The 25904-nt window shown below is 39.5% G+C and overlaps 1 protein-coding gene across 1 annotated transcript in view; it reads right to left on the bottom strand.

Moving 5' to 3' along the window:
• Nucleotides 1-17741: 17741 nt before the first annotated feature.
• Nucleotides 17742-25904, bottom strand: part of BBOX1 (gamma-butyrobetaine hydroxylase 1) — a 70915-nt gene continuing 62752 nt past the window's right edge. Inside the window, exons 7-8 of the mRNA XM_075188005.1 lie at nt 22183-22349; nt 17742-20423 (exon numbers count right to left, since the gene is read on the bottom strand). Coding sequence (XP_075044106.1) covers nt 20263-20423; nt 22183-22349 — 328 coding nt within the window. The 3' untranslated portion in view covers nt 17742-20262. The remainder of the gene's footprint in view (nt 20424-22182; nt 22350-25904) is intronic.

The raw sequence follows: 25904 nt of genomic DNA, 5'->3' as shown, positions 1-25904 counted from the left end.
ATTATAGTCTAACTTATATATTTTTTTTAAACAATTTAGTTGGTGGTAGACAATGGCAGTTTTTGTGCATAATGTTATTGATGACACTTTGTAGGGCATAATATATATTATGACATTCAGAAGAGAAAATGAGTCCGGTGAAAGTTTCTATGCATTATGTAATAATATACTCTCCCAGCAGCCTATTATATATTATTATTCCTTGTTAAAGCTTAGATGTTTGTACCTTGAACTTAGTATCTACTGTCAAAGTCAAATAATTGGATATGATCATTTCAAATTAATATCTGTCAATCTGATTGTCTATGTCTGAAATTATGTGAATAGTACGCTACGGCGTGGAGGAGCATAATTAACCACAATACGTGCGAACATTTATACACACATTTACACAAACACATACACTTGTAATTAGTTCATATACAAATAGTTGCAACACATAGTTGTTTGTAATGAAATGTAGCAGGGTTTATAGTTAAATATTATAATGTTATATACACTTTAGTGAGATCTAAGGTTCAGGACACAGGAAACATATCATGTCTGGTATCATTCTTATCCCCTATTTATCTGCAGACGTCCGGTTCAATCACCTAAAGGATCGCACCTTGCGTATGCTAGATATGGATTATAGGGAATAAATGATCATGAATGGTATTGTGTGTGTAATGTAAATAGTTTGAACTAGTTCTCGGCGGGAAGATTAGTATGCATCTTCTCGAGAGCTGACCCCCACCCTTTGAGGTCATCGTTTGAACTGGCCAATGACCTGCATTACACTGGAACTTCCTCTACTCTGAACCTATGGAAATATGCCAAATCATCTGTATTGTTTTCACTGTGTTACTGATTGTATATAAGCAGGGATTCTGGGACCAGCAGAGAGTCTCTTTGACCACAGACTTCAGGACTGAATGACTGTATGCTGGATCCAGGGTGCTTGCGAACGTAACGGCTATACTTATTTTATTTGAATTGTTACTTTGCTGCTTTTTGCTATTAAATTGCATTGTGCTTTGGAACCACATAACTGGAGGTGGACAATCGTTATTGGATAGCGACTAGACGTACATAACACTACTTTGGTTGGAGGCCTGATAAATTCATACTTACTCACGATAAAGAAAGCCTGGACATGAGGATAAAAATACATTTGGCCTGATTCATTAAAGCAAAAAAATGAGTATCTTGGCACCTTGGCAAAACCATGTTGCATTGGAGGGGGAGACAAATTTAAATGCGATGGCAGATTTATAGTTGGGATAAGGCATGTTCTAGATCAACTTCAAATTTCAGTGTACAAATAAAGCTATCAAGTATTTGTGTGCTAGATGAAAAAACAGATAGCCTTTATCTTATGTGCAAAATAACTAATTTCACCTCTTGTGTTATGACATGGTTTTGTTCAGGAGAAAACTTACTAAATTTTTTGCCTTACTTTTCTTAATGAATCAGGACCATTGTGTGGGTACAAGGAAGTGAGACAACAAGTAATAGTGAAAAGCAAGAAACAGTCATCTGTAACTGATATTCAATGTTCTTGGCAGTTCTCCCTGTAGTCACCAATCAATTTTCACAAATGTGTCTATTTGGAGATGTGCACCTGGCTTATGCAGGCTTGCAGGTTAACTTGAAAATACACATGGTGGAAACAATCAAACTGTAATGTCGAAGTCCTGCCTACTATCACTATAGTACCAACCCTTTAATAATTTCAACAATTACATTTTTATCCTAAATATTGCTCATTTAGCTCCATGCCTTGCACTAATCATGAGAGTCAGAAGACATTGGACATGACTTTATTACACATGTCACTTTTAGGTATTGCATTGATTTTTATTTCTTTGGTCATAGTATGCCTAAAAAAGCAAATTTTCATAAAAATACATCTAAAAGGTACAAAAGGCATTCTGTTGAAAGTACTGAATAAGACGAGGCCCAATCCCTGCCACATAAGACAGCACAGAAGAATCACGTCCTTTTGTGTGGAGAAAATTGTGGTGTGCCTTCCTGGAAAACAGAGATGCAGCCCAAATGCACCTTCTTCTCCATGACAGCTCTTTTACTCTCACTCAAATAACCACATCCGCCAAACCAAATCTACTTTTTGCTTGTAGTCCATACTCTGCAAGGAATGCCTCTGATCCGCCCAATTCCCGAAATTTGAAGGTACCAACTTTTACTCTCACACAAACTCATGTGTTTATCTAATGCAATCAGGTGCAATATAGTTGGATGATGTCACCAAAGAACATTTGCACTCAGCGTTTGCACTTTCATAATTGAGCATGACGGTCTCTAAATAACAATCAATTGTGTATAATTATAGGTAAAGGTGTTTGCTTTAATTAAACTGTGTGTCCCAACCACGAGGATAAAGATGGTGACACCTACCAACAGTTGGTGCCACTGAGTTCTGAGGCGCGGAGTCTAACACGCCTCTGGTTTTCACCAGGGAACCCCGCAAGAAGGTATGAACTTTGCTGCAAAATGCATGCAGGTCGCGACCCTCAGTATCAGTTATCTGGAGAGGTGTCCAATGAGGCAGTGGTGATGGAGCACCAGAATACTGAAAGGAAGTCTGGATGAAGCAGTGCAAAGGTTAGTCAGCAGATCCGGATCAAAACCAGAGAGACAATCACAGCCAAAATCAGAAGCAGGAGAATGGTCAGGAAGCTGACTCAGAACCAGGAATCACTCTAAGCCAGAATCAGGAACTAAAGGAGAAGTCAGGAACAAGCAGGGGTCAGAATCCAAATGAGCAAGACTCACAGGAACAAACGCTGGAGCAAGGCTGAAGACCAAATACTCTGGCACCCTAAAGGAGTCAGAGTGATCTTTAAATAGAGGGAAGTGTTCCCTGATTGGTGCTGCAGTTTTCGGCATGAGGAACGCAACCAACCACTAGACAGAAAGAGACTGTTTCTTGTCGCTATGCGACAGAACGCGATGCCCTGCGCATACGTGCGGATCGGAACAGGAGAACGTCTCTTGTCGCTATGTGACGGAATACCAAGCTCTGCATATGCATGAGAATAGAAACGGAGAAGGTCCCATCGCTATAAAACGGGACACGGGCATCGCAAGAGGGCAGGCGCCCGTCTAGAGGCAAAAGCAGGATGGCGCTTGACACTGTGCATTGAATTAGCCCTAAAACCCAAATGAGTGGAATTTATCGTTACCAGTAATAGTAAATTAATCAACAGACTTTTAAAAAAGAAAAAAAAAATTCTCTTGCTTGCTGTTTGCAATTTTTGATGTAAATATAGGTTGTTTAAGCAATCTTCTCATATTTGTAAAATATTAGGTTAATTTGTCCATGCCCACTTTTAGCAAATGACTTTGTCCCATTCCCTACAGGAAATTTGTCTGCTCTTGAGCTTAGGACTTAACTCTTTTCCTGTATTAAAGATATGCCCAGCTTGTGTCATAACTGTAGGTGAGGAGGCCCGGCAATGCCAACACATCTGCTCCCATTGTGCTCTTCTATGTAGGTGAAGTGAAGCCTTGTTTGGGCATTCTGGGGGTGTACCTGATAACTGGGTGTGAGGTCTTGGTGATCAACCAGCATCGCCACCTTCTTAAATTTTGCTATGGGGCCCAACAATATAGTTTTTTGCCATTGGTCGAGTCACAAATCAATTTTTACTTATAAACTCGCCCCCTCTACTAAGCTACCATGGCTTCATATCTACCTGCCATGGGACCACCACATTATTGTTAGCTGAGAGTAGGGGGTCTAGTAAGTAAAACTAATTTGTGACGGGACATATACTGTACTTTGCATTCCATATTCATCTGTAGACAGTGGAAATGATTCCATCTACACATTGTACTGTGCATTCTTATGTAGAGTATAAGTGACCTCCCGCAGTTACCCAAATGATTAAAGTGTCATTAGCCTGCGGAAAATTATCTTGCTGCCACCCATACAAATCAATCCCCTACCTCCAGCATCAATGGTTAACTATTCCTGTGATAGAGGGCCTGCCATACTCAGCGGTGTGTTAAATAAAACAAAAGGATTTCTGTAAGCAATCATTTGCTCTGCATAGTATAATGTGATCCATGCAGCCTTCATATCCCTCTATCCCAGTGCAAGTAATTAACACAGCAGGAATTTGTTTTCATTTAATTGCCACAATGATGCAGTTAGTGAATACATTGTGGGAGGTCTGTATGCACCATTTGGAAACTTGACCTCTATTCTGTTTAATGTTATGTCACTGTTAATTGAAAATGAAACAAGCAGTGCACAGACAGGCATCTTAACATGCTCTTCATCCATTTATTTTGCTAATCTCAACATACTATAGTAAAACTACAATAATTTTTAACCAATTCACAATGCAAATGTAAAGAGCTTCTCTTTGACTCAATGAGGACGGTTTTGAATTCTGCTTTTAGACTCATAGAAGAGATAATATTCACAGATTTCAATGAATTATTAAAGATGAAAAGTTACCTCTTTGCATTATTTTGCGGAGGTCTAAGATCCATAGGTTTATTATAGGGAACTTTGCTCCAATTATAGCTATTCTTTATTCTTTGCTATTCTCCATTGATATGTGTTACTTCACTAATTAGTATTGTTAAATTGAATACAGGAATGTCTCTATTATTACCATTCTGGTGATCATTTATATCACATCATATTTTTCATTCATTACAATCAAATATTTTATCAATTTCTCTGAAAATCGCTATTTTTCAAATATAATTAGTTCAAAAGAATACCCATCAAGTATCTTGTTGCACCTATTTACAAACTTCTCACTGACTAAACCAAAAGTGGGATTTTTTTAGAATATTGAATTCCACCGCATTTTAAATAGTTATCTAATCCTGTAATATCCCACTATACTAGAAACATAGAATTTTATGGCAGATAAGATTTGCTTGTCCCATCTAGTCTGCCCATTTTGTAACATATGGTAACCTAAAACCCTATTTGATCCTTTATTCTATGTAAGGATATCCTTATGTCTGTCACGATAATAACTTTGAGGATGCCGCTGACTGGTATTGACTCTACTAGACAGGAAGGCGCAGAGTCTAACGTACCCCTGGTATTCACCAGGGACCCCCGCAAGGAGGTATGGGCTTGGCTGCGTGGGGTACGCAGGTCGCGGTCCTTCAAGCTAGTTAACAGTGCAGCGGGAGAGAGCATGAATTGTCGTACAGTCCAGGTCATTGCCAAATGCGGTACACAATGGAAATCCAGAGGGAAGGTCAGAAGGCAAGCCAAAGGTCAAAATCCGGGAAACAATGTAGCCAAATCACTGGACAGAGATTGGTCAGAAACGAGCCGGGAGTCAGATACCAAAGGACACTGGAAAAGTGGGAACAGGATACAAACGCTGAGGAAGAGTGAAACCAATACTCTGGCACCAGGAAGGAAAAGGAGGAGCCTTAAATGGGAGGGCACTGGCCCTGATAGGTAGACTGCGGCGGTCAGGTGCACCTGACCGCCGATATTGCGGCACAGAAGCGTCCCTTTGCCTAGCAACGGGACGCACCTACTGCGCATGCGCGAACCCGAAAGTATGTCCCGTTGCAAGGGGTCCGTCGGGGGAGACAGGCGTCTGTTCCCGGAACCTAGCATGGTGCTGGGACGGTGCCTGATAATGTCAATACCAAGAGTGTTTAAATTGCTCTATTATTTTTATTAATCTTTATTTATAGAATGCCATAGGGTTTCCTGCAGTTTTGTACAAAATACGAACAGAGGAACATACAGGGTAAAAACATACAGAACAATAAACACAAAAAAACAGGACTTCAAAGCTCCAATCATAGCTTACACATTGAAGATGGTACAGAAGAAAAGGTAAAGAGACAGGAGGAAGAGGGCCCTGCTTGTGAGAGCTTACATCCTAAGAGGAGATCAATCGCAAGAGAAGCAAGAGATGGGACAGGTGGAGAAAGGTGAGGAAATCAGGCAAGGAGAACAGCTTAGGTGAATGGCTGGTAGACTTTGAGGAAGAAGTGAGTTTTAAGTGCCAGATTAAAGGTGCACAAATTAGGGGAAAATCGGATGGAGCAGGGGAGGTCGTTCCAGTGAAGGGGGGCAGGCTTGGAGAAATCTTAGATTCTGGAGTGGGATGAGGTTTTCTGAGTGGAAGAGAGGCGACGGTCATTGGCTGATCACAAGGAGCAGGATGGGGTATGAGTAGAAAGGAGGTTGGAGATGTAAGCGGCAATGGAGTGAGAGAGGGCCTTGTAAGTGAGGGTGAGGAGTTTGACAAGGATTCTGTAGGGCAAAGGAAGTCAGTGTAAGGCGAGGCAGAGAGGGGAGGCAGAAGAGGAGTGGCAGAAGATGAAGATGAGTCTCGTTCTACAGCATTAGCCCCTATCACCTCTGATTGTAGGCTATTCCACTTATCCGCTACCCTTTATGTAAAGTAATTTTTCTCAAATTTCCCCTGAACCTGCTTCCCTCCAGTGTCAGTGCATGTCCGCATGTTCTAATATTTCTCTTCCTTTGAAGAATGTTTTCCTCCTAAACCTATCACAAGACAATGCAATTGAAAGTCGACATTCTGAAAAATGAAAAAGACAGAATTTGGCACTGGCAAAGAATACAGGTATAGATAGAGATATGATGGCTGATGATTTAAGCTATGTGATGGAGTTAGAGAACCATATAGACTGGTTAATTATTTTTTTAACCGAATCGGAGAAAGCAAATGCAAAATCCCTCATTAAGACGAGAGTGGACACAAGACCTCAACAATGGAGAGTGGCATTAGTAGACATTTAAAAGATGATAAGAGGGCACTTTGTTAAATGGTGCAAGTCAAGATGGCAATATGTGGAAAAAGATATGCATATAGTTTAACCAACCAAGCACTTCAGCAACAGAGACTGATGTTTTTGTGGCTGAGGTGCTTGATTTGTGACTGAGGTGCTTGAAAGCCAATATTTTGGAGAATAGATAGGGATGTTAACAAATGAGTCATGGACATTTGGATAACTGTGGTCACTGGTGATCTTCCTCAATGGTGACAAATGATAATGTTATCATCATCATCATCCTCATCAAAGATTTCAACATCAATTACATTTTCATTTAAAAAAAAAAGAAGATATACCAAGTAGGTAACTGTTAGGTAGCATGTGAGACATATCGAAGAGGGTCAGCAGCAATACTTTGCCAAAATTGGTGAATATTTGGACAGTTGTGAGGAGATCATTAGAATATAGACTGTAAATGACCGTTAATGCTATAAATAGTAATATAAGACCAAAAACAGCTCAAAATCACATAATTTTACCTATTTTTTACAATATTTAATTAAATCCAGATCCAAAACCAAAGCCTTTCATGATTTTGGGGCAAATCTGTAATAAAACCAAACACGAACACATTTTAAAGTCAAAACCACATCCAAAACCAAAACAGTGCACATTTCTAAAATCATAAAGTGTTCTTTTTTTAAAAAAAAAATGCACATAAATTGGGTATACGCACATCCATATTCAAGAAGGAGTGGATCTATTACTCTATGGGCCTGATTCATTAAAGATCTTAACTTGAGAATTAGTATTCTGTTTTGCACATAAGTTAAATACTGACTGTTTTTTCATGTAGCACACAAATACTTGATAGCTTATTTGTACACTGAAATTTAAAGTTGATATTTGTGTGCTACATGAAAAAACAGTCAGTATTTAACTTATATGCAAAACAGAATACTAATTTGCACCCCTTGCATTGTAACATGGTTTTGTCCAGGAGATTGAAATAAGAAGTTTCTCAAGTTAAGATCCTTAATGAATCAGGCCCTATGTGACCAGATAAATCCTAATCAATCAGAAGCATCACAGTGAAACTACAACATCTCTCTCAAACTGTGAATTTTATATTGCCCAGGTGCACTAAACTTAAGTTTTAAACAGTTTTTTCAGAGTCCTGTAACTACACATTGTTACACTGTAAAACAATTTCTAGTTTGGGAAAAATGGAGGCAGGGCAAGTATAAAAACCACAAATATGAGTGGTTGGAATAATCTGAGGGGGTTAGAGTTACCGGCAACCTTTTTTGCAAGAATGCATGACACTCAGGCAAAATGTGTGATTTTCTCACCAATGTTTGGTAAAGTCTTCGTATGCTAGAGAATTGATTGGGAGGGAAGTTTTGCTACAAAATAACATTTATGTATTAAAAGAGACATTACACCATGCCCAGAACAGTTATAAAAGAATGAGCACGTAAAGGTATACCAGCTTTAAAGGTGGTTTCAAGTGGAACTAGAATCCATTAGTAGTAACAGCACACATAGAAGAATTATGTGAGATATTAGGGAGATCTATGTCCCAGAATGGGAAGCCTGATGCCCTATCTAGAGTATAAATTGAAGACTCACCCCAAGTTGAGCCAGAAGAGACACATATCCTGGGATGAGGCTACCTAAAATTAACAGAAAAAGGGCTCTGTTTTTGGATATGTGTTGGGAATTATTATACAAAAACCCTGCCATCCAGTCATCTTGCAGATGGCAAATATAACACCATAGATATTCTGGATGGTGACTTCTGTATGACCACTGAATTGAGGTTGGCAGTCCGTTGATATCTATATATATAAAAGAAGTTTATTTGTTTGTTTGTAGGCCAATATCTTTGACACCCCTGCTCTGATTGATATAAAACCAACTAAAGGTGGTTCAGTTGGATCCTGGCCAGGTTTAAAGGAGTTTAGGGTCCCGGTCAGACCTCCCGTTGGTGTAGGCTGGGCAGAACTATGACCTGGGGAGCCTGTTCTGAGCCTTCCACTGGATGGATTCGGTTTGTTTGTCTGTCTGGTTGTGCATTCGGACACTTCTGCACCGATTGGAAATAAACCAACGTGAGGTGAACCATTTAAAGCCTGGACAGGTTTTAGGTGGTTTTGGGTCCCTGTCTGAACTCCTGTTGGTGTACGCTGGACAGAACTTTGACCGGGAGAGGCTGTTTGAGGCCTTCCACTAGATGAATTTGGACAAAATCTTCACAGACTGTAGCATTGGATCCCAGAAGATATACTAGGGGGTTGAGGTCCCGGTCAGACCTCTCGTTGGTATACGCTGGCCAGAACTTTGACCGGGGAGCCTGTTCTGTGCCTTCCACTGGATGAATTTGGCCTGTTTGTCTGAACAAATACAGGAGCATGACAGCACAAAACACCATTTGTGCTGCTCTTTTGAGGTTTGTAACTGACTATATTTAGCAAGTATTAATCAGGATTTTAGTCACTACATAAAAATAAAGGTTAAAAGACATTTTTACTTATAAAAAACTGTTTATGAAAAATGATTTACCCACCTCCAGTTTCTCTGCGCTTGAGGTACATACAAAACAGTTCCTTAGGACAGATTTATTGCTGTGAGCTGGCATTATAAAACGTACTGTACAATACAATCATTCTGATACGTCAATGGCTCATGCTGTTTATTTTAATAGGTTGACATGCATGGTAAATTCAACTTGTACCAGCATTGATACCCATAACATTTCAGCCATTTTGTGTAGACTCAGAAGTACAAACCAAGAGCAATAAATGGGACAAATGCTTCATATTCTTAAAACCAAAATCAAACAATAAAATATTTCCATTTATTAATTGGATTTCTTATTTGACAAAATGCCAATACAATATCTAAGGGAACTTTGCTGTTGGTTAGCCGAATCAAAGCAAGGGTGAAACTTGATCTTATTGTATTTTATATGTTCTCATTTAGCAAATATTAATTCGAATAACAACAGGCACTGAGTAATACACCAGACATAGAGAATAAGATAAATGTTATTGAGCAGGTAATTTATGTTTTTTAAGGGCAAAACTACAGGCCAACAGCACAAAGTACATTTTGTTATGTCATGCGTTTATTTTTGTCCATATATATGCACACCAAAGTGGCGGTTGGAAAATTGTCCTCTGAAAATCTCAAATTTGTGTGCATGATATTTAGGTCCACATGTAAAAACAAGATCTTGGGCCTGATTCACTGAGAGCAAGTGAGTGAGTTCTCTGTACAGCACTGCAGAATTAGTGGCACTATATAAATAGGTGATGATGATGATTCTGGACAAACCATGTTGCAATGCAAGGGGTTCAAATTAGTTTATTATTTTGCTCATATGTTAAATACTGGCTGCTTTTTCATGTAGATCTTATATACTTGTTAGTTTTATTTTTACACTGAAATTTAAAGTTGATCTAGGACATGCCCTACCCCAACTATAAATCTGTCCCCACATTTTAAGTGTAATTCCCCCTCCAATGCAGCATGGTTTTACCCAGGTGCAAAGTTACTCCTTTTCTTTGCTTAGCTCTTCTTAATGACTCAGACACATAGGGTGCACAATTACTAAATTAGGAATTATTCACTCAAAATACCTTGAGCTGGATTAACTCTAAGTACAGTCCTAGTTCTGCTTCCTTTTTTTTCAGATGTCCTGATCTGGTCAGTCTAATGGCTGGATGCTGAGCATCTAATTCGCCTGCTACAGTCTTAGCTTAGCAGCAAAAAACACAGTGTTCCACATGACAGGTATATTTTAATATCTATTTAAAAAAAAATGTAATGTAACCTTTCAAACAATTAAACATGGATTCCATGAGATACCATATTAACCCTTAAACTACTACGGATCAGTGTCAAATTTGTACCGCATGAGGCCACAATAGTTTCCAATATTTTTTGCTTTGCTCTCCTTAATGACTCAGGCCCTGGGAGTCAACCTATACAATTGGATGGGATCCTTTTTGTACTTATCAGGGACACTTTATGCATAAAAGTACATTTTTAGACTATAAGCTGCCATAAGCAGGCCCCTTTCAACTCTCTTTTAATGTCTGCATTTATTTTGTCTACCTTGTATCTTCCTGTTTCGTGTATGCTTAACCACTGTCCGTAGTTGCGGAGCGCTGTGGCGTCATACAAATCAGCGACAATAATAATAATATTAATAATATCAAATGATAGTAGTATGAAATTTTGAGAAGTAGTAACAGAAGCATTGGTCGTAAGACCTATTTTCAAAGTTGCCCTGAAACATTTTTACTCTTTTCATCATGCAAGTCTTTGAGTTTGGTACATAGATCTACATTTTAATTGCTCCATAGGCTCCACAAAGTGTCTTTTTGCCTCACAAAATCAAATTAACATCAATTCATCTATAAGCCTTTTTGTGCTTTGCATTGTTTCTATATTTTTTTTATATAGTTTAAACAAATATGTCTGTAAATTTGTATTTTGCATTTGTTCCTATATTATGAATGGAGCTGCTAAGATGACATGATCTCTACGCATGGACTATATAAAGTTGTTTGTATTATGGATACATTTGTACCTTGATAAAGACCCCCGTTAAAGGGTCGAAACGCGTTGGTATATTGGAAGAAACCGGAGCGTGATCACACAGTCACAGGTGACGGATGTTGTGTAACTTTTGATGTATCATCTTTATCAAAGAACCTGTTATGTGATTGTGGGAGCTTAGTCTCTGGTACGAGTTTTTATTTGTTAAAACCATTCCTGGTTGTGGAATGAACTTTTATTATTTTGTTGCAATAAATTTTAAACTGTATCACACGAGATGTCCTTTTTGGTTTCAACTCTTCATTACATGTGCTGAGGGAACGTGAAGGGTGGTTACCGCTTCTGTGAAGGGATTAATCGGATTGAAGACAGCTGTTTAAAGCGCATGTTCGAGTTTTGTCTAGTAAGCATATACCCTTAAGGGGTTTTCCTCTGAAGATCAATGACACCTATTGGATTTTCATTATAAATACATATCACCGTGTACATTTTATTTATTGTGGGTGACAGTTGAGAATTGTACATTTTGTGTTTACTATCCGCACGATGTTTGTTTGTATGTTTTCTTTACATGTTTGAGATATACTGAAGAAAGAATATACATTGTATGGATTGATACGTTTCCCCATATAAGGTGAAAACTTGTATATACCGATTGAGTGTTAACGAAAGCGCCCAATGTATGTGACTATTGTTTTGTAAATATTGATATATTGTGAATTTATAGTGGGGTTCACAGTCACATATCTAGGCTGCATATCTTAGTGGAGCGCCTAAATATACTCCTATCTCTGTGTTATGCTAAGATGACAGTCAGTGCATTCTGCTATGGGTATGGTGTGGTTTTGTGGCCATTTAGCAGAAGTTAAAGAAAATTTCACTCATCTCTAGTGGTGATGGTTTGCTGCCATCCAGTGGTCGAAGACCATAATGGCAATGATCTACAGATTTTGGAAATCCTGATATTAGCATACCATTCGCAAGCAGTTGAGTTTTGTCCTGGAAGCAGCAAAGAAAAACAACACCCTCCATAACATACTCAATAAGTCTGGTCCCTGACTTAAAACTTAATAAATTAATAAAGATTCAATATTTATCTCTACTAGGTAAAGGTCCTGAGTTACCCGATTGACCTTGGTTTGGTCTTAAAATATCCACTCCTGTACATATAATAACTATATGTGTTATGAAATCAGCTTTCTAAAACTGAACATATAAGAAATACATACACTGCATGGTTGCAATGAGTACCGAGTCCTCTAGAATGTAAGCTCTCGCGGGCAGGGTTCTCTCTAACAATTGTCCTATGTCTTTCTGCTGTCTGACTCCCTTGTTCATCCTATCTGACTCCATCGTTGCTGTACTTTGTGTGAGTCCCCATAGTATTACTCACACTCATCTGTACCACTTATGTGTATTACCTCATCTATTTGTTACATGCTTCTGTATCCGGTGCTACGAAATCTCTTGCGCCATATAAATAAATAATAATAATGTCAGAGATGTGCTGTCTGCTTGCTGTCATTATACAGCAAGTATCTTAAGTTTTTAAACTAATTCCCAATGCATGCTTCAAATGTGTGCTTCACATGTGATTAATGTTACATAGTCAATCTGGTACCCATTATAATTGTATGTCAGGTCTACTGAGACCTATAGAGATAAAGCTGTGACAGAAACAATAGTCCTATTATTTCAAGTCTATTACCCCATATTGTTTTATTAATGTTTGTTCCCAATTGTAAAGCGCTACGGAATTTGCTGGCGCTATATAAATAAATGTTGATGATGATGATGAAGTCCATCAACCAACTTAATTATCATCATCATCATCATCAACATTTATTTATAAAGCACCAGCAAACTCCGTAGCGTTTTACAATTGGGGAAAAACACAGTAATAAACAAAACTGGGTAGTACAGACAGAGAGGTAAGAAGGCCCTTCTTGCAGGCTTCCAATATATTGGAAGCTTGGATACATGAGGCTAAGTCCACATATTGCATTTCGGTCCAGCCAGATTGCAAAGGTAAATGTGATTTGTATGCTATATGATCCAGTCACACAGCAATGTTGGTCAATGGGTCAGAGGGCTGCTGTCTTGTGTGAATTTATTATAGAGTAACCTAGTGAGGTTATGTGGTTGGATAAGGAATATTATAAGCTTGCCTGAAGAGGTGGATTTTTAGAGAACGCTTGAAAGTTTGTAGACCAGAGGAAAGTCTTAGTGTGCAAGGAAGGAAATTCCATAGAGTAGATGCAGCACAAAAAAGTCCTGTAAACGGGAATGGGAGCGTGTAATGAGAATGGATGGGAGACGCAGATTTTGCGCAGAACGGAGTTATCAAGCTGGGAAATATTTTGAGACAAGTGAGGAGATATATGTTGGTGCAGTTTTATTGGTAGTCCTGTAGGTTAGAAGTATTTTTAATTGGATTCAGTAAAAAAAACTGGCAACCAATGTAGAGACTGACAGAGTGTCTCAGTGGGAGAACGAGTTGCAAGGAAAATCAATGTAGCCGCTGCTTGCTAAATAGGTTGTGTGGGTGAGAGTCTGTTTTGGGGAAGATCAGTAAGGAATTAGGAATTAGAAGTAGGTATTGCAATAGTCAATGTGCATGAAATAGTTTTTGCAGTGTCTTGTGTGAGATATGTACGTATTCTGGAAATGTTTTTTAAATGTATGCAACATGATTTAAATATAGATTTGATGTGGGGAGCAAAGGATAGTTCAGGGTCAAGGATTACACCTAAGCAGCAAGCTTGCGGGGTGGGATTTACGGTCATGTTAACAGAAATAGAAATGTCATGTAAGTAACTTCAGCTGGTGGGTGGGAATATTATTAATTTTGAAAGACTAAGTTTGAGTTGGCGAGAGGACATCCAAGATGAAATGGGAGAAAGACAGTCAGTAACGCGAGACAACACAGATGGCGAGAGATCAGGAGAGGATAGATAGATTTGAGCATCATCTGCATAGAGATGATACTAAAATCCAAAGGAGCTTATTACTTTTTGTATAAATGTGGTATAGATAGATAACAGCAGAGGACCTAGGACTGAGTCTTGTGGTACTCCAACTGATAAAGGAAGTGGAGCAGAGGTTGATCCACATAAATTAACACTGAAAGAGCGATTAGATAGGTAGGATGAGAACCAGGATAGGACAGTGCCATCAAGACCTAGGAATTGTAGTGTTTGTATGAGAAGAGAATGGTCAACAGTGTCAAATACAGCAGAGAAATCCAGGGAAATTAGAAGAGAGTAATGGCCTTTAATTTTAGCAGTGATCAAATCATTGGCATCCTTAGCCAACGCAGTCTCTGTGGAGTGTTGCGAATGAAAGCCAGACTGAAGAGGATCCAATAGGTTGTTTGTGGAAAAGTAGCACGTGAGGCGAGTTTGGTCAAGTCTCTCTAGAAGCTTGTAGGGGCACGGGAGCTGAGAGATGGGACAGCAATTTGAGAGAGAATTTGGGTCAGAATTTAGTTTTTTTAGAATGCAAGTGTATAATGCTTGTATAATAATAGGAAGCTACCAGTAGAGAAAAAGAGAGATATTACAGATTTTAGCAAGAGTTGGAATGAGCACAGGAGACTGGGATCTACCGATTTGTATGGGTATAGAATTAAGAGGACAGGAGGTAGACTAGGAAGCTAAGAGAAGAGAAGATACTTCAATTATTAAAATATTTACACCACAAATCTGGTATAGAACAGTAACACAGTAAATATCTAAATAACTTGCAAGGCAGCAAGTTATAGACTTTGCATTCTGAAATTCTAAGTACTGAACTGAGAACTTTGAACAATGGGGCTGATGCACACTGTGTACTATGCCAGATTGTGTACCATGTCTTATATGAAAATGCTGTGCACTTGCCCAGAAAGTGGGGGTACACATAAGTGCCCATGCAGATTTGCGTTATTCTGCCACTTATGCCAGCCTGCATCTGGAAAGGCAGGATATTGGTATTTTAATGTAGGCCAAATACCGTAGCGTCATGTACGTGCAATTACAAACAGATGCAGACTGGGAAAAGACGTCTATATATGCCTGAGAAAGCCGAATTATTTGCAAGTGGTCAGGGGCAGGTGTAAATAGCAGATGATGATGACACTAGTGAACTGCTTGTGATTGGCTGCTTGCAATTGCAACACTGCAGCTGACTTATGCTTTCAATGTCGCTCAGGCACATATGCTTTTGTGTGTGTTTAAGCAAAAATTATTGTTATATATTTTTGTACATGAAACATTGAGTTCTTTCTGCTGTATTAGAGATTGTTTTTAGGTTTTACTGATGTCGAAAGCAAATGTGTTTGTTGATAAGAAAATGGATCAAACATGGACCCAAGTAGGTAGATAAACAAAAAAACAAGCAGGGCACAAACACAACAAATATTTACAGGCAAGGAAGATGCAGGAACAACATGGAACCACTGCTGAAGAACTGAGTCTCTAGTCTAGGTATGCACTTGGACCTTTCTCTTCATAATACACCTTTGGGAACTGAAATGTTCCCAGGACTTGACTGCCAGGTCCCAGAGCTTTCTCATTATGCAACCCTTTGGTGCTTCTTTCCAAAACACACACAGCTCCTGATCATGGAAATCATTGGCTACCTGAGAGTAATACTTTGCTAAATCATTGCCTTTGTGTTGGGTGTTTACAGTCATAGCAGTGTGCCTGAATCCCTGATTTCTTGTGCATTGTCCCGGCTTTTAGATCTCTGATCTATAACCCTGGCAGTGTTAGTGTGTGGTGAGAGCAGGTGATGCGAACAGCCATGGAGTTTAGTCACACAGTACGAAAGTGCCAGCACTAACTATGCGAGGCTTACGTAGGACACCAGAGCCTTAAAATGGGGAATATTTATCAAAGTGCGGTTTAGTATGAAATCTGCAAACTGCCACACATCTGATACGTTTTTCATCTGATGTATGTTGTTTGCAAACCCATCTGAACATGCGAGCAGTGTTCAGCATGGAGTTCATCTCCTCCAGGTATAGCAACAAGCTTCCTTCTCTTTTCTCTGAATACCGTCGGGTAGTAAGGCTGACTGTATCATCGCTGAGTAGTCCCATGTGTGGCCATTAGGCCTGGCTAGATTATATCAGCTCCCCTGATGCATTAATATATCCAGAAGGATGTATAGTCTGATTAACCTATACAGTTACAAGGGCAAACGCAGGATTTGTAGAGGGGAATTTCCACACCACACCACGCCACCAGTGGGCGTAGCCAGCATACATGGGAGCGTAGCTATAATTTTATATAGTGCTCGGCTGCTCTCCAACTCTTCCTATCCCCATAATATATATGGGCAATGCTGCGTGCACTACTGTTAGGTGGTGTTAGAGCTGTGTGAAGCGGGAGCAGGGTGCAGCCACCTCAATTATACAGTGCCCCAGGCTTGGAGGGGGTTTTCCCAAGCACTAGGAACCCCCCGCCCCCTCGGTTTGCCTATGAGTTTCTGCCTATTATTTCCTTTGTCTCACATGTTCATAACAGTGCATTCATTCAGTGTCTGTGTTTAGGAAGATTGCAAACTCTTTATTTAAATGTACAAACATTTTAATAACTTATTATTACTGTTACTCTAAACTATTTTCTCTCGTGTTGTTTGTGACACGACTTGGTGCTTCTCATTTCCTTTACTTTTATTGTATTGTTTTAGTTGCTGAGCTCCTTTTGGGAAAGCTGCTACCACGTCACTTTACTATATATGTCTTGCTGTTCACATTATTTATGGTTTTGACATCAGAGTTTTTTAGCGCCTCCTTAATCTTCTGTTTGTTTCTGCTTTTTTACTTCCTGGTGGCTGACCGCTCAATTGGGAGCAGCTACATTATTGTAGTCGCCTGCTCCCATTTTATCAAACTCTAGGCTGGTCTCCCTGCACCACTTTCATACATGCACTGGAGTCCGTTGGTAAGTTTTGTGCTGTAGGCCATGCACCATTTTAGTTGGCCTTTTTTGTAGTCTCTAATGTATTTATATCCTCCTGGAGATCTGGCCTCCAGAACTAAACAAAGTATTCTAGATAAGGCCATACCAATGACCTATACCAGTGTTGGCTAACCTGTGACACTCCAGGTGTTGCGAAACTACAAGTCCCAGCATGCTTTGCCAATATATAGCAGCTTATTGCTGGAAGGGTATGCTGGGACTTGTAGTTTCACAACACCTGGAGTGTCACAGGTTAGCCAACACTGACCTATACAGTGGCATTAATACATTATTACTTCTATCATTCTGCTACTGATTCCTGTCCTTAAGCAACCAAGCATCTGACTTGCATTCAAATAAACAAAAGTAACACACGTGAAATGTTTATTTCCAGGTCTGGTCACTCTGATGCCTCAACCAAGAAATAAATTAGGCTAAACTGAGCTGTATTTTAGGACAAAAACAGAATAAGTGTTTGAAGGGTGGATTTATTTTTCTTCTCTTTATTTAAATTTTTATTGCTCGTTTAACAGCACTGAGTACAATGGTAACAAACAGAAAATGCACCAAACAATTAAAAATGTACAGGGTCAGAGCTAAACAGTAGGTATATTGAAAGCCTAGTGAATTTTCGGTAGGATGGAGGATATTACAAACATATGGACCCAAATCAAAATATATTAAGCTAAAAGTGCAATTGTTTGTCTGTGTGATTATTACAATATATGATTGCATGAGTGGAGAGAGAGAGAGAGGGTGTGCTGGGGGTATAAAGATGTGGAGGGGATTGTTTTGCTTGGGGGGGAGAAATGGAGATTAGGAGGAACAAAAAAAAAAAAGGATCAGGGATGGGCAGGGGTCTAGATGGGGGATTGCTTCACAGGCAATTAATGTGTTTTATTGGGTGCCTGGAAGGGGTGTGGTATGCATACCAAAAGTCCCAGATTTTGTGACATTTTTGAATTTTGCAAGCTGGTGATATATTCCATATTGGATATAAACTAGATGCAGTTGACTACTTTTTGTAGCGAGGGGGGTTGTTTTCTTCGTTACGTGTAATTTGGTACTTTGTGACCTAATATTTATGCATTATTAGTTTGTCTGTTGACTTGTCAACGCAGTCTATAGGTGCACATAAGGGCAGGTTGGCAGGAGTTAAGTTTAGTGATAGTCCGGTGAAATGTGCGACTTCAATGCATTCCAAATGAGTTTTTGGAATGCATTGAAGACCACTAAACATGGATAAAAGTGCCTACATGACTACCTGGACTCCAGCTTTGGTTAGGTATAGGATACATTTGTGGAGGCAGTCTGGAATGAGATACCATTGTAGGCTGGACTTTATAGTGACTATTTCCACTATAGACATATCTAGCCAGACCGGCAATCACACCAAAGAAAGCACAGAGAGATTTCTCCTAGTTTTACAGGGATCCGCACGGATTTGCAGGTCTAGATGAAGGCATTGTTACACCGTCCAATGTGAACCGTTAAACTTACCTGGTTTTACCTTTGCTTGTGTTTCTGCTCCCCTCTTTGTTTCCCTCTTTAGCTTTTGTGAGCATGTGCGCCTCTGGTAGGATGTGCTGCTGTGGGAGCGGAGTATGTATGGTCTCAATGATTTCTTGCCCTTTTTTTTTCCCTTTTCATTTTCAGTTCCAATGCCTAGGAAAGTTGACTGGTGTTGCTTATGTATGCTAATGTTTTGTGCTTTCTTGCCTTTACAGACCACTGGACTCCTTGGCGTATTTGGGTGCTAGGACAACCATATGTTCATTGGGCTGCATTGCATACAGCAGCACAGGACACATCTTCATTTCCGGGCTTGGTAGTTTTTAATTGGATAGGCAGAAGAAAGGACATACTGTGGTAGCCCGGTTCATTCGCTCGCTAGGTGGCTTGCGGATTGAGAAACCGATCATTAGATTTCAGAACCCCCTTCTCTATAGGCGGGATGTTGGTCATATGAGCGTTGAGGGCATGGTTATTGTATATAAGGGATGTTTACAGGAGTTTAGCATCGATAGGGTAGGTTGGTGGCGGGCCTCGGGTCCTAGGGATCCGGGCGTGACCGGAAAACTAAAAGTGCAGTCGTCGTCCAGTGGCTAGGGCACACATTACGGTAGCGGGCACCCTTAACTCGCCTCTCTTCAATGGAGTCGGCTATAGTCTCGGTCCAAATACCGCTCATGCGGGTTGGTTTGTGGTTACATTCCGTTAGCCCAGCAGGGTTCTGTAGTGCCGGGACAAATGTCCCATATAAGGTACATATGTGCGCTTGGAGTGTGTGTGGTTGTCTCCCCATCTGCGGGTGTCCCATGGTTTATGCTGGGACATCCTGGTTTGTCTGGCGGATGTCGAACTGACTGCTCTTTTTCTCCACCACCATACCTTCAAAATAATCTCCCTTAATTTGGCCACACTAAGGTGTTGTGTCAGTTATTCAAGAATGGTTACAATAAGGGTAAGAGGTTAAAGGAAGGAAAGATATCAGCCGTTAAGCATCTTAAACAGAGCATCAAGAGGAAACTCACACAAATGTGGGGAGGGGACAAAGACATACAGTACACATATAGGTCACTGGTTGGAATCGAACCTATAACCCCAGCACTGTGAATCAGCGATGCGAACATCTGTGACAACATGTATTTGCCGCAGATCTAGACACTAAAGGCTTTTACATGGGTGTGAAATGGGCAACACCTTGAAATGCTAGTGGCAGACAATAGGTACTTGTTGTGCACAGAGGGAAAAAAAATAGGCTGCTCTACAGATTTTGCATTATGTAAATGACCCTTATTGATTAAAAACTCTCATGAGCAACAGTGCACTGCAGAATGTCAGGTGCGGTGAAAAGCAGGATAATATACCATGTTAATGCACCATTTATAACATCACCATGTTAATGCACTATTTATAACAATAGAAGCAAAATAAAATGATTTGTTAAAAACATAACTCATTCTCTGCTAGATGTAATATTTCTTCATAATAAGGATAAGAATCAGCTTAATTTCTGCAAATTGATCTTCAGAGCTCTCAGTCTCGACATCACCACATCCCAATCCAGGTATGATCCTTCTAGATGACGTGCACAATCTGCCCGTGATTGGTAGCTTCTCCGACCATGTAGTATTCTCCAGTTGTCAAATGTTACTATTTGTCCTAAATAGATACATTTCTTAAATCAGAGAAACAGATATTCTACATAGCCGTTTACCGAAATTGCCTATGTCATTGTCAAAAGTATACCCAGACATCCATTTCATGCACAAATTAATGTAAACCTGCACCCCTACTGAAAACCTCACCCTTGTCTTAAAAAAATAGTTTGACTAGTAGAATATGGGGTTGAGTTGTGTGCATTTGAACCACTACCATACGCTGGTAAAGACACTAGCACAGGGTTTCCCAAACCCAGTCCTCAATGCTCCCTAACAGTGCAGGTTTTCTGGATCACATGTAACATAATTAGGACCACCTGTGGATCTGTTACAATGTGTCAGTCAGTAATGAATACACCTGTGCTCCAGCAAGGAGATATGGAAAACCTGCACTGTTAGGGAGCCCTGAGGACTGGGTTTGGGAAACCCTGCACTAGCATGAAGAAGTGCATTTATGTATATATGTCCAGTCTGATGCATCTCAAGTTCACTAGTGGAAGAGGAAGGAAAAATATGTTTAATGGTAATATAACTTTGTGATGTCTGAATAGTGTGCTTGGTAAATGGATCTGTGCAGTGTGGCTGGTAATGTTGTTCATGCATTGTGATCTGACTTAAGCTAGATACACACTACAGGGTTTTTGTCCAATAATCGGCTCAACCAGCCGACATATGACCGCTCGTTTAAAAGTCGGGTCAGTGTGTGTAGTGACACAATAGTCGAAAGTCTGCCCAAATGGACGATTGTTGCCTCATTTGGTTGGTTGTACCGTTAATATTTTCGTTCCAATCTCGTTTCCGTTGTATAGTGTGTATAAGTTTCTGACCGATGTTGCTTCAGTGTGTACGAAATTACAATCATTGCTCATGACAACATGGCTGTAAAAAGTTTCTAACAGGACGGATGCTCTTCCCTTTAGCGTCTAAAACAAGGCTAGTGTGTATGCAGTCCATGGACCAAGCGATCGGACCATCGATCTGATGTAAAATCGATCGGCATAAAAAGTTGGTGGAAAACTTTAGGCGTCAGTTTGTGCAATGGGTCTAAAAATGAGGTCTGTAGAAACAAGTCTGTGTAACGGCATTAACACTGTAATTTTGTACAATGGGGATTTCATTTTTAGTATCAGGTTTCTATATGGACAAGTAAATTTCCCCCACTGTGTCCCTTCCTTTGCTTTTAAATGGCAGTGGAGAGAAACAATTAAAAAAAATGTGGCCATGGAGCAAAAAACCCTAGTTACATCTAGTTAGGTACTAGAGACTTTTCTGACAACTGCTCACAGCTCATAAATGCTCCTGGTGATAAAGAGGAATTGCTACAAAATACATACATAAAAATGTTCAGCGAAAAAACTTTGGGACGGATTCATTAAGGAAAGTTAAGTAAAAAATTAAGTAGTCTCCTGGAAAAAACCATGTTACAATGCAAGGGGTGCACATTCGTTTTCTATTTTGCACATAAGTTAAATACTGTTTGTTCATGTAGCACACAAATATCAACTTTAAATTTCAGTATACAAATAAACTATCAAGTATTTGTGTGCTACATGAAAAAACAGTCAGTGTTTAACTTATGTGCAAAACAGAAAACTAATTTGCACTCCTTGCATTGCAACATGGTTTTGTCCAGGAGACTACTTACTCAATTTTTTACTTAACTTTCCTTAATGAATTAGGCTCTTTATTACAGCTTGTAATAACAGGATATTTAGAGATTCAAAAAGTGTATTCAGTGAAACTTGAAAACTTATACTAACCTGGTTTCATTTTATAGAAAAAAGTATTTTCTGGGCAATTCATAAGAGTAACAAACTCTTTCAAAGCAGAGTAAAAGGGTTGCACTTCTTCAGCAGGTACATGGAGTACAGAGTCCCTTGTTGCATTGTTAAAGTTAATTCTCAGAAGATGCCCATTTGGATCAAGCCTGAAAAAGGAAAACATTTTTTCATTGTATTCTATATCAACTCCTTGGTGATAATAAATTATTAGTTTCTCCACTGATTATAATAATTTAAAATAGCAGCTTTTATAAAATTTAGCCCATGCTTCTGAACCAAACGGAAAAGCGCTAGCAAGAAATGTTCACAATATGCAATGGAATTGTTTCCGGAAGGCAATTGTTTTCAAAACATAGAGCTATTGATCCCTGGAGGTAAATGTATTAAGCGGTGCGTACAATCCCTTAGATTGTACGCTCCTTTGAGCAGGGTATTCTCTCCTCCTGTCTTCACCACTGTTAACTCTGCTCTCCAGCTACTTAGCCCTCCTCCTTGAGGACCCTCTTCCCCCGTCCCCTCTCGCTCCCTCCTCTCCCCTTGGGGGTCTCCCTGTCATCCGTGCCTTCCCTCTTGGACTCCGTCGTTGGCGGACCTTCCCCTCTACCCTCCCCTGCCCTCTCTAGCTGTGCTTTGAGCTCACTGAGTTACTGTGCTTATTGTTTACTGTACTGTGCTGTCTCACCTTGTATTGTAATTTCGTTTGTCCCTGTATGGCGCTACGGACACCTAGTGGCGCCCTATAAATAAAAATTAATAATAATAATAATAAAAGCGGTGGATGCTGCAATTCACCGATATTTGGCGACTTTGCAGGGGAAATTTAAAACGGCAACAGCTTTCAAGGCAAAACCATTAACTAGTTAACCATTTGGGAGGATACAATAGAGTATTTGGGTTAGTAGAAGGGTCTGGGTTTAGGGTTGGGAAGTTGGGAGTAACATGGGTTACTCTGTCAGGGGATTTGGGATAGAGTTAAGATCTGTGGAAGCTAAAGGCTCTAGAAGGATATTCTACACTAAAAAAATAATAAAACATGGATAAGGTTAAATGAACAACTTTAGCAAACTTCAGTAGTTAACAAAGCTAGCCTTCACATTCAAAGACAGCTGATGACTTCACAAATGACACTGGAGGTTATCGACTGACATGACTTTTCTCCATGCCTTTCAAACCTGGTCTGACAAGACCAATAATGATCTGGCAAGATGGAGCCACACACAGAATAATAGTTGGCAACTTTAGCCAGCTTTAATCATATGAGGGAATGCTTCCCGCACACACACTAGTGTACTGTGAACAAATGGTAAATAGGCTAAAGCTACAAGGTAATACAATAAAGCACTGATAAAATCATAACACTGAAGTTGTACATCAGCCAGGATGTCCTAAGGCAGGTCACGGTCCTGACCCAAAATAAGTCTGCAGCATCACATGTGCATTTACTTAGTTTTAATCAGTAATAGCTACTTCCTTAGTCTCTAGAGTTGTATAAATATGATGTGGTTACTCACATGCGTCATATGTTCCTACTCTGTTTGAAGATGCAAATTCATAGGAAATAACACGCTCATTACTTCATTTGTAGGGAATCTTCCTTGGAATATGTCCAACAGAGCTTCTTATTATCCAGTGTATTACCTCAACACTAATTAAAACTTTATATACAGCACAATTTGAGTGAGATGATGGGTGAATAAGTCTTATTAGGTGCATTTGACTAGGGTCACATCATTTATTTGCTTCCCGAAGTATAGGATATACAGACAAGCACAAAATCGGGATAGAAAAGGTATAGCCAATCGGAGCATTCGAGTATTGAGAGCAGCACAGAGAATTTCGGCTCAGCCAACTCCTGCAGGCAAGTTTGAAGCGAGAGGAGCTAAACCATCAGTAGCCAATCCTAATCTAAATTTTAACACCATCACAGAGTCTCTTGCCAAATGTACCTCTATGTGAGATAAGTTTATATATCCAATTTGCATATTGCAGACATTATTTCTTGGTCAAGGTTTAAAGGGATCTTCAGTCAATTGCTAGATGCAGCTCACAGATTGCAACAGCACATAAAATAAGCAAAAACATGCATTTTTTAAACAGCCACATATACAGTGTAAGCTTCAGCAGAGCTTGCATATTATTTCAAGGGACACTCACTATATTGTAACTAGAGATTAACATTGTTCTAAAAAAATATATATTCATCCAATTCCTAATTTTTACAGCCATTTTCCAAGCTCTATGTATGACATACATAGAAGCGGATGTCAAAGATTATGGTGACAGAACCTGGTTGCTGATTCTGCTCATATGTGGACTGCTTTGAATCCATTATGAGCACAAAGCACTTGTACTTATACAAATTGTTTTAGATACTGCTGACAAATATGACTTTTGACAGCCAGAAATATTAATGCAAAAGAATGGGGCACAGCCCAAAAGCACTTGGAGTGCTAAATATTATTTTTTTGGCACTGCTGCAAACTAGGACAGCCAGATAAATTTCTGCAAAACAATGGGGTACACCCCAAAAACAAATGGGAGTGCTAAATATATTTTTTGGGCACTACTGCAAAATAGGACTTTTTTGACAGCCATATACATTTCTGCAAAACAATGGGGGACAACCCAAAAACAAATGGGAGTGCCAGAAACTGAACAAAAACCCTCCTCTCTTCTCCTCTTACTGCTGTAACAACTGATTACAATGGTATTGAATACAATCAATCACTGTCCCTGCGCTGATCTAGCCAGTGTGACCTAACTCTGCTCTCTCCCTTTGTCAAATGGTGATGGATTGCTGTGGAGGCGTGTATTTATGCTTTTCAAATCTCGTGTGAACCAAGCTCATAAAAACGAATACGTCACAATGATGTTTTGCCTCGATTTCGAATCCGAATGGGCGGGAGGATACCCTAAATTCGGTAGGATTCGGATCTCGGGGAACCGAGCCCGCCCATCTCTAGTCAGAACACATTCATGTCCTCAGCCACATTCATGTCCTCAGCCAATTACTGCAGATAAAATTAATGAACCTTTATGCAGACATTTAACACTGTTAACGTAGAAGAACTTTATGGTTGTAACCAGTGGTCAAAGTGGAAATTTAGTGGCAGTATGAAAAACTGCGGTTTGAGACCTTGCGGTTTTGTTTAATGGAACTTGATGTGTGGTTTATCCTTTAGGAAATGGCATGTGTTACAATCAGCACACCAAATCTCATGAAAACTACTATTTAGTAAATTTCCTTCAAAATGTTACTATGGCAGATGTTTATTTATATACTTTCTGTTCAAGTAGCCGTGTAGAAAAAAACAGGCCTGATTCATTAAGGATAGTAAAGCAAAAAAAATGAGTAACTTTGCAACTTGGCAAAACCATGTTGCATTGAAGGGGGAGGTAAATTTAACATGTGATGGCAGATTTATAGTTGGGGTAGGGCATGTCCTAGATCAACTTTTCAGTGTACAAATAAAGCTTCCAAGTATTTGTGTGCTACATGAAAAATCACAGTATTTAACTTATGTACAAAATAATGAACTAATTTGCACCCCTTGCATTGCAACATGGTTTAGTCCAGGAGAAAACTTACTCATTTTTTTGCCTTACTTTCCATAATGAATCAGGCCCAATGTGTATGTTTCAACCTCAATACTTAGTTTTTCCAACTCATGCGAGTTTTCTCAGGACCACACACTATGGAT

The sequence above is a fragment of the Mixophyes fleayi genome, chromosome 10 (assembly GCF_038048845.1).
Source record: "Mixophyes fleayi isolate aMixFle1 chromosome 10, aMixFle1.hap1, whole genome shotgun sequence".
In the NCBI taxonomy this organism is placed as follows: Eukaryota; Metazoa; Chordata; class Amphibia; order Anura; family Limnodynastidae; genus Mixophyes; species Mixophyes fleayi.
This window is presented reverse-complemented; position numbering and strand designations above follow the sequence as displayed.